This window comes from Magnolia sinica, chromosome 6 (assembly GCF_029962835.1).
Source record: "Magnolia sinica isolate HGM2019 chromosome 6, MsV1, whole genome shotgun sequence".
Taxonomy (NCBI): domain Eukaryota; kingdom Viridiplantae; phylum Streptophyta; class Magnoliopsida; order Magnoliales; family Magnoliaceae; genus Magnolia; species Magnolia sinica.
This window is the reverse complement of record NC_080578.1, coordinates 87,258,801-87,269,065: the sequence shown is the minus strand read 5'-3', so window position 1 is coordinate 87,269,065 and position 10,265 is coordinate 87,258,801. Positions and strand designations below refer to the sequence as shown.

Here is a 10,265-nt window from a genome sequence, read left to right as displayed (position 1 = left end):
TAGAGCACTACCAGTGATAAATCGTAGGGCTACACCGGGTGATTTGAGCTTTAGCGACGAAGACCTTAATGAAGGCTTTGCCTGACAACCAATCCATGGAGGCGATCATCTAAATCATGCTGAGAGAGACTATCGAGGCAAGGCTAAACTTTCTAGTTTTAACGGTTTATTATGCATAGAAGATTTGCTCGACTGCCTAGCCGAACTAGAAATATATTTTGATTATCTGGACGTGTCAAAGCATAAAAAGGTGAAATTAGTAGTGTTTAAATTAAAATCTGGTGTTTCTGCATTGTGGGAGCAATTACAACTCTTACAAGCCCGGCAAAATGAGGCGCCCATCTCATCATGGCCACGGATGAGACGCCTTCTTCGATCTCGATTCCTTCCTAATGATTATGAACATGTATTATTCCAGCAATACCAAAACTGTTAATAGGGGAATCGAACCGTCAACAACCGTCTATAAATAGTAAGCTTACTATTTATAGTAAGTCACGATTTCTACTAGTTTTAGTTGTAGTTTAATTTTGAAACTTCTTCCTATGTTTCATGTCATTATTTAAGAAGGTTGTAAGCTCTTTTTAATGATCAATCAATTATTACGAATTTCTAGAAATTATTCTATTTTCTTATTTTCCTTGTGGATTCGATGTATCTTTGTGAGGAGTCCAGAGAAGTTCCGTGGATTCAGAATAGTTATCCCCTGAGGAAGACGATGCTCGACCTCAACACGTCCTTTCTATACGCCAGTTTGGTATTAGAGCCAGTCTTTCTCCTCGGATCTATGGCTTCTAGCAACGGGTTGGGCAATAATCCCATGGATGGTGCTCCAAGAAATTTGCCTTTAACGGCGGCGACTTTCAAAGTAGCACAACGAGAGAATCAGCAAGTCATGCAATGGCTGCAGGCTGTCATTGATCGATTGATGGGGGCCCTATGGCCACTCCGTGTTCATGGCGGTGACCCGCCACTAGCAGGTGTGGGAACTCGTAATCGCACTGATCGTGGGATAGTGCCGACAGTGAACCAAAGGATCATCCTTGAGGAGGGAGATCCATCAACGAGGAGGTCGATGACATGGTACTCCAACATCCCAGACAAGACATCGATTGAGCAGATCGAGAGTTCATGATGAGAGTCGATATTCCTAACTTCAATGGATGGCACCCCTTTCTATAACGCCGAAGATCTATAGCTGGATGAGTCCTTGGTCCACCAACTCCCCTCTAAATGCCCGTACTTTTTCTTGACTAACGTATTCCAGAGGGTCCTGTCCTCCGTCCCTAGTCTTCAGGTCCATTAGCCTAAGAGGGCCCAATTCATACTCTTAAGGTCTTTTATATCAGCCCCGCCTTCTTGTATGTGCTTACACACCTCCTTCCAATCGACCAAATGAAATTTCTTCTCTTCCTTACCATGCCATAGAAAACCTCTTCTTAACTTTTCCAGCGTTGCTGGTGTCAAGGCCGGGCATTTGAACATCGACATGAAATAGAAAGTGCTATGGAATCCCACTATATCAAACTCAAAATAATAATAATAATAATAATAATAATAATAATGCTGTGAGTCATGCTAAATTGTCTTAATATTTCTCAAGCATATTGCACATGGGTCATACCTCATTCTCTTCAATTCTCATTCTAAAGTACATCTAGACAGACTTTTGGGCTAATATATTACACCTGGGATTGATCAGAGACGAAATCCAAATTAACAAATTTTCAAAAGAAAAACTAGTAAACATACAGATGTAGGCATTCATGAACTTGAAGCAACAAGAAAAGGTCATTATTTGTTGTCTATTAGACCCTCATGAATTTTAATTAAGGAATAAGAAATTCATGCAAACTTATTTCAAGTTGTGAAAACTAGTATGATGAATTGAGAAGCACAGTCTACATGCTATAACATATTGCAATAAATGAAAGTTCCTACAAAGACCTGCATCACAGAAACCGAATAAATTTTTATTATTTTTTTAAAATTTTATCAACAGAAGAAGAATACTACCAAAATGCAGCCCAAGCATCTACCTTGAAATATATATAAAAATTAGTTCATTTCTGATGGGCATCAAATGACAACATCTGTACATTAAATAAATAAATAAATAAATAAAAAGAGTTAAAAAGTTTAAGATTAGCTGCCTTATACCTGCAAGTGCACCTAGCAAATCTCAGTCATTAGACCTTCAGTTGCATAAATTTTCTTGTGCTTGGGATCATGAAACAAAACCTGCACAGAAATGGATTGTCATTTAGGATCAATGAAGATGCACAAAGATTAGTGCCAAAGCACGAGATTTAAGCTCATTTTCATATAATCTCTCTTATACATTGCGACCTATGCCAGGAAATAAGAAAAAGAATTAGGCATTATTGCTCGATAACAAGCATCACATCCAGCTGCTCTTGAATGTGATTAGAAAAAAATATCGCTTGCAAATTTGCTATAAAAAAAAAAAAAAAAAGAAGAAGAAGAAGAAGAAGAAGGCAAAATTAAATGACTGCCGCTCAAAATAATCATGTAACAATTACCAAAGATGTTTGCCCAAATTACAGGATAAAGACAACAGGCAAACTGCACCCCTCACTGAAGTTCACACTCCAATTTCAAAGGCCTCAACAAGTCCCTGTCATTTGGACTACAGAATATAAGAAGCATTTTATGAAGGGTATTTATTTATTTATTTATTTTAGCTGGAGTTGCTTGAATCTCTCCCTTACACAAAAATGTCACCTTCGAAACTAGAGAAATGGATGTGAATTTTGGGGCTACCACAGAAGGCAGTCTACTGTTTCTGTAGGTTGAAGCGAAGGACTACCATGAAATGAAGGGCCTGCTCCTGTATTGCATGGCCGTTAGCACTCTAGCCCACTGTCCACCAAACCAAATCTCTGAGAAACCAACTCCACAACTCAGCTTTTTCAAAAAAAAAAAAAAATTTTTAAATTTAATTATTTTTTTATTTTTATTTTTCCGGGTGAAATTATTGAAACCACTTGCAGTAAATAGCCTTGAAGTTCTGATTTTTGAGCTAACATATGAGGCCAACTAAACTTCCATCTCACTCTCCAAAGGAGTGAAAACAATTCTGAATATAAAAACCACTCTCTTTTCTTGTAAAGGACACAGGAATATGTTCTGAGTTCACTAAATTCTCTTGAAGCTTGCAAAAAGAAATTAGTTTTCAGTGGTTAACGTTCAATTCCCACTATTTCCTTTGGTGGCGCGGTCCACTTGAGCTTTGGATCTACCTCAATTTTGGGCTCACACCTAAAAATGATATGACAAAATGGATGGATAGCCTGAATAAAACACATACATTATGTTGTGCCCCGCGTGATGGGTCAGTAGGCAATCAGCATCCCCACAATGGTGGGAGCCTTTCCAGACCAACCTAGTACTGGAGGGGTCACTAATGAATCCCATCTGTGTTTGACCTAAACATTCCATCCATTTTTCAATACTCATGATGAATTAAAATATGAAATAGATCCAAATCTCAGGTGGCCGCACTACTGTAAATGGCAGTGATTAAATAGCCCCAATAAAAACTTCCTAATGCCTATTATCATGTTTATTCACCATCCAACCTCTTGTCAGGTCACCTCACCTTAATGAAAGGAAAACACAATTATCAGTTTCATACAAAACTTGTGGCTCCCTGTAAGTTCTAATCACCCCTGTTTTCTGTGTGTGGTCCACCTGAGATTTGGATCTGCTTTATTTTTTAGCTCATGACCTAAAATGAGCTTAGAAAATGAATATACCATGTGATAAAACACATACATCATGGCAGGGCACACCATAACCAGTGTAAGACAAGTGATCGCTATTGCATAAGCAGCTCCCCCCTAACCAGTGTGTGACACAAAAAGATAGCAACCTGCAGATCTGCAGGAAAGAAAAAGTCCTTCAGTTAGATTACATCACCTGAAATTAACAGAAAAAAAATATTCTTAGTTAAATATAAGAGAAATCACCGTAAAACAGATAATAGTAGCTAGCTGTCTGATATGTGATACATACTCATCTTGACAGGAGTGGATTGCGTCAATATCTGTCAATAAGGCTTCCCTTTCTTGTGTTAGCGGTATCCTCTTGTATTCAATATTGTAGCCTTCAGCTTTCAGAGAGGCATATACTTCTGCAGGTGTCTTCACATCATCTAATAAAATGTTCTCCCAGTACCCTTCTACACTGGAATGCTTCGACACTGGATTAAGTTCTTCACGATGCAATAGCATTCGACCACCAGATTGTGTTACCTCAGCTATTATATCTTCTTTCATCTGAGCTTCCATGTTTTTCACCTGCATGAAGTCCAAGCAGGGATACATAAAGAAAATCTGTTGGCTTAATTATTTCTAATGTAATAGACTAATAGGCAGGGCTTTTTTTCCTTTTTTTTTTATCTTTTTTGGTGTGTGTGGGTTTGAAGAAGTCTTATGTTTCTTCGGTGCAATTTGGACAGGCATTTGAGAAGGCCTGGACGAAGTCTTGCTCATCAGCTCCTTCTGTTCTTGTGGTGCCTGCAAACAAGAACTACCTTCTCAAATCAATCACCTTTTCAGGCCCTTGCAGATCTTCCATTACAGTGATAGTGAGATGAATCTAAACCCAAAAATATCAACCATATCTTATGTAAAATTGAAGATGGTTTCACAGAACGTCTTCATTGTCTTCAGGGGACAAATACAAACACAAGTGTCCTATTCTTCAGTACTATTCATATCCAGTTGTTGCTTTAACTTGAAACACCTATGACCCATTCCAGTCATTTAAAGTTTTATTAATCAATGTAACTCTTTGTATTTCTAGACATCTGAATTCAGTGCAACTATCAAGATTTACAGGAAAGGTAAGTTGACATTATATAACAAACAAAAACAGAGAAGGACATAACCCTTTAAAAACTGAGGTTTCTGCCCAGTTGCCCAACGGAAAGAAATCAGAAGCTCCCTGGATTTAAAAGAACAGTGAGTGATATTAAAATCCCTCTCTTTATTTTAAGCAGCTACATTAAATAGATCTTGTTTAAGATGGCCACATGTGAAAACCCACAAGAGCACATCGATCATAAATAATAAATCTACCACTTTATTTAAAAGCTCAAAGAAAATAAGAGACAATACTTGATCATGCCACCCGTAACAGTGCCCCGTACAGGAGCTTGCCAGACTTTAAAAAGATCTTGGATCAGCTCCCAGCGGTGAGCTTGTGCACAAACCAAACCAAACCAGCATACTTAATGACCTCTGGCCAATCTTGTGAAGCCACAACCTTTTTTTAATTAGAAATCAAAGAGGATTTCATTAAAGAAAACTAAAACCAAAAATGCAGAACCTGGTAGACAGAGGGCCACTCACTGGACAAATATCCAAATCTCTTTCACCAGATTTCAATACCATCCTTTTGCGACATTTGTCTAGGCATCCAAGGATAACAATTTCTCTGAAACGTTTGACATTTATAGTAGTAGTCCTAGGCTCCTAGCCATAGAAGATATACACTTAAATCAGTCTTAGATAGAGTAAATCAGAAGTAAATAATATGACCCATGATAAGTGTTTAAAGTTCGGCACAAGTTAAGATGATTTATATTACAAGTCAATTGGATCTCAACATTAATCTGTTGGTAAAACCTAATTTGGAGGTATCATTGACTTAGGCATTTGATTATAGGCATTTGACATCATTCCTCCCAAGTAATTATAAGAAAAGATTGAAATTAAATTCAGATGAAAAGATTATTTATATTACATTAATGCTGCCAATAATCCCAGTGAAAGCATATCCATAAATCAAAAGATATGAATTATATGGTACATTCCCTTCCAAAAATATGGTTATTCACCCAGTGTGAACATTGAGTACAAAAAACTGATTGAGAAAAAAACAGAAAAAAAAAAAATCTCAATGCAATGACTAATATCTTGAAAACATCTACAAGCCTATTTTATTTTATATTCAAACTTCTTCAATTTGCACCATTAGCCTGCTGACATTAACAGATCAGCTAAAAAGAAAAACATGACAGCATAGTTTTGAAATTATAAAGCATGGGATGATGTGTTATGATTCTTCAACCCTGTAGTCATTTTTAAGATGAGAAAAATGCAACCAAAGATGTAAGAAGTCTCTGAATCAAATTACAAATCCATGCAGCAGACTTATTCCCATTTGAATATCTGAATGAAGGGGGAGAGAGAGAGAGAGAGAGAGAGAGAGAGAGGCATACAAATACAGATTTTTACAAGTAGAAATAAATTAGCACAAATGGCCTTAAAATTACAGCTAATAGATCAAGATACTATAATTCAGCAATCAAGAAATGATCAATTCTAAGATTATGTGATTAACTACCTTGTGACAGTACACCCATAGATCGTCCCCAAAGACCTATGCAGGAAATTTTTGGGTTGCTTCGTAGATAGGACACCACAGTTCTAAGATTATCTTTCTGACATATAGATAAACAAACACATCAAAAACTTGAGCACATGTAAATAGCACAAGATTAGGTGAAGTTGAGGATGAAGAAATTGATTATATATATATATATATATATATATATATATATATATATATATATATATATATATATATAAACTCTAATGAGATGTTGATAAAGTGTCTACAGTTAGCTATAGAGGTGACAGAGGGATATAGAAGTAGATTCCAAAAATGGGAAAATAAGCCATGGGGTACATCAAAACAGAGGATTCAAATAAGCAAAGATCCTCAATTTCAGACTCCTGCCTTGACTGGTTTCCAAAAAAACACAAGTTAAGAATATAAAAGAAAAAATAACCATGTCAGCTAAAAAAAAAAAAACAGAGAGAGAATCAGCTAATGAATACAATCCTATCAAGTTATCAAGCCAAATCTAGAAAAAGGCTAGTTCTTGAATTCTTGGCCCGAGGCTAGCTTGCAAATCCCAAGGGAAACGTGCATATTTGTTTAATTTGTCATATAATTTATTTTTTTATTTTTTATTTTTTTATTTTTTACACACGCACAGACGCACACACACACACACCCCCCACACACACACACGCACACACACACCCCACACACGTATGCCGTGGGATTTCACCACCGGTGGGTAAGAACCCTTGACCCGGTGTTGAAACTCCTGGGAGTCTACCACCCAGGCAGGAGTAAGGACCCGGGTGGTAGACTCCAAAGGTAATGAATTCCAAGGTAATGAATTCTAAGTTCCCAAGCACATTTCTAGATTCTGCAAAATTTTATTCCCAGTTTGTAGACATAATCAATTGATTCAATTTCTCGGAGAATTTGTTTCATGGAAATAAATTCTTTAGTAACTTCTAAATTCTAGGTTGCCAAATGACCCCTAAAACACATAGCTAGCACAATTTGTATTGCATATGAAAAAAGAAGCCTCTATATAGAAGCAAGTACTTTATCTGTGTTCATGGGTGGTCCCCACCATGCAGTGTCTTTCCCAAAATCAAGATGATCTGCGTTGTCACAACATTTGATTGAAAAGCCAACGCTCAACGTTCGATCTAGTGCCATAATTCATTGGAACCCACTCTTAAGGTTGAGACTCTAGGGCCATTCATAGGTGGAACCCACTCTTAAGGTTGAGACTCTAGGGCCATTCATAGGTGGAACCCACTCTTAAGGTTGAGACTCTAGGGCCATTCATAGGTGGAACCCACTCTTAAGGTTGAGATTCTAGGGCCATTCATAGGTGGAACCCACTCTTAAGGTTGAGATTCTAGGGCCATTCATAGGTGGAACCCACTCTTAACATGTGGTGGCTCAACAATTTAAGCAACCTCACTCATCATGTGGTCATGGATCTCACAAAGCTATGGCGTGCTCTGATACCAATTTGATGCAGGACAATTAACCACTTACTCTAAAAGCTCGAACTGTTAGAGTATGGCGAATTAATCCCTTTATCTCATAGCCCAGGCCCCACATCTCATGGGTTAGGACCTCCGCCGAACCCCCATTGTGGGCTTGTGGGCCCCAAATCACATGGGCCGCCCACCCCGAGTGTGTCCCTGCATTCCACGGGCTACCCCACTCAAGCCCGGTGTGAAATGCCCCTACATTAATACGTTTTTCATCCCAAGCAGTGGTGGACTAGGGGTGAGATGATGATACATTCCATGTGTTCGAGGGGGAAGAATAGAATGTGGTAGGGCCATCTTTCCACAACACAACTTGCAGGTTGAATTATCAATTTGGTTTAACCATCTACTGGGCCCTACTAAGGATGTCTTATTATGTAGAACTCATCCCTACTATACAATCCTATTTACCACCTTTATTCAATTTACTCCATCGAGTATTTCAGTGTCAATTTTTCATTTTTCCATTGGCTTGATGACCATGATCAGATGGATACGAATTTCTAATAGGTGTGATTTTGATACATAAGCTGTAAATCAGTGTATAGGTTGACCTGATTGGTACAAAACTGTGCCATGTGTGCTGTATTATATATGGCCCTACCATAGTCTGATTCCTATGACTCTACTTTATCATCTGTTCATGATCATTTCTAATATGTCTCAAACTCAAAATTGAAATTGAAAAATAAAAATGAACAGAGTAAAAAAAGGGAAGAGGAGTGGCCTAGTAGACCTACACTCTTCCCCAGCCTAATCCAGCAGAATAATATCTTGGAAAATGGAAAAAAAAAAACAAGAATCTAGAACTAAGAATCGAGAATTTACCCTTGTTTGTATGGAAATCGAGAATGAAACTGACTGAAGTGGTCCTACACACATATATTCTCTAGAAACCTTGTAAAAAAATATAAATCATCATAGAAACTATATAAAGAAGAAAGAAAAAGCTATTTGGAATCAATAGCAAAGCAATGTAGGAAAGGTTAAAAAATAAAACAATAAAAAAAAATTACCTTTGTTTCAAGCATAAAACCTTGTTAACTATTGGGTATTGCATTTGAAACAGTTTTTTGAATAAGGAGCTGTGACAGCTGTCCCCATTTCTTCCCGAGGAATGATAGGTTACTTCCTTGACTAAAGATATGTGAATGGTATAATGGTGTGGACTCTTGCTGTTTTTTCTTTATTAGACATCTATTTGTTGAACACTATGAAAGGGTGAGGACATCGCATCCACTGTAGTCATCTATTTGGATTAGTGAACCATGGGCTCCACTTGTAAAAACCTAAAAACTTGAACAGAGCTATACAATCTTTTGGGTTGAGCTATACTTGAATTTTTTTAAAAAAAAAAAATTGCTGAATTTGTGATAGTAAAATAGTGTGGGGTTTCTTTCATTTCAGTCTGATTTCTGAGAATGAGGATTCTTTTGTTGACTTCTAATGAAATCTGATTGAACATGGGGACTTGGTTCTTCTTAATTCCTGGTTTTTGGTTGATATGATTGCATGGTGGAAAAAAGAACATGGTTATGTGGGTAAAAATGCAATAATAAAATAAGTGCAATGTGCATGTGTGTGTGCATCATAGCTATCAAAATCATTCACCTAGGCATTTCAATGATTGCACAACTACTAGGTGTATACTCTCCTGGTGGCCTAATACAATCATGTACAAAATTCGAAAGGATTGTAGTTCAATTTTGAAAATAAGATAATTCAACCACATAGTAAGATCTCTAGTAAGCCAATGCATCAAAACTATCTCAAATTTATGGATAGGACTTCACTCAAACATTTCACCAAACACCTAAATGGCAAGTCAAACGAGTGCCTGAAAACAAAGAACCTTCTCTCCTCATCAAAATCACCTTGAATGAGCGACGGCCACCTCCCATGGATACATATACAAAATCGAGGATTCAGAGGCTTCTAAGAACATCCAGATATTCTCAGACAAGCTTCATCGACACTGCCAATGTATAATAGATCCACCTTACGTTTCCAAAATATTATGTCATACTTCAATATTCAACCTATGGCCCGTAAATTCTCTGCACAGAGCTTGGCCATTGGTGCTAGCGATATGGCAAAGCGGGCCATGAAAGCTTGTAAGGAGTTACATATGGCCATGGAGATTAATATACTGACATTGTCGTTGGTGCAAGATGATGAGATGCAGATTCAATGGCTAGGATTTTGACGTGGTCCCTCGTGGTCCCTATATCATTCACCCTTATTGAAAGCCTTGTATTTGTGTAGGGACCACCTTGTTATTCATGTGGCTCACATGATCTGAATGGGCATGACTCTTAGGGCAGTGCCGTGAACTATCTGCACAAGTTCTATGCATCGTTATAT

The 10,265-nt window shown here is 37.6% G+C and overlaps 1 protein-coding gene across 2 annotated transcripts in view; it reads right to left on the bottom strand.

Annotated features, from left to right (window-relative positions):
• LOC131249016 (uncharacterized) overlaps positions 1-10,265 on the bottom strand; it is a 127,383-nt gene continuing 117,118 nt past the window's right edge. The window contains exons 9-15 of one of the 2 annotated variants that reach the window (XM_058249577.1): positions 6,376-6,472; positions 4,498-4,541; positions 3,993-4,322; positions 3,799-3,903; positions 2,161-2,241; positions 1,625-1,688; positions 1-1,517 (exon numbers count right to left, since the gene is read on the bottom strand). In XM_058249577.1, coding sequence (XP_058105560.1) covers positions 2,173-2,241; positions 3,799-3,903; positions 3,993-4,322; positions 4,498-4,541; positions 6,376-6,472 — 645 coding nt within the window. In that variant the 3' untranslated portion in view covers positions 1-1,517; positions 1,625-1,688; positions 2,161-2,172. The remainder of the gene's footprint in view (positions 1,518-1,624; positions 1,689-2,160; positions 2,242-3,798; positions 3,904-3,992; positions 4,323-4,497; positions 4,542-6,375; positions 6,473-10,265) is intronic. The other variant, XM_058249578.1, reaches the window with a different exon arrangement.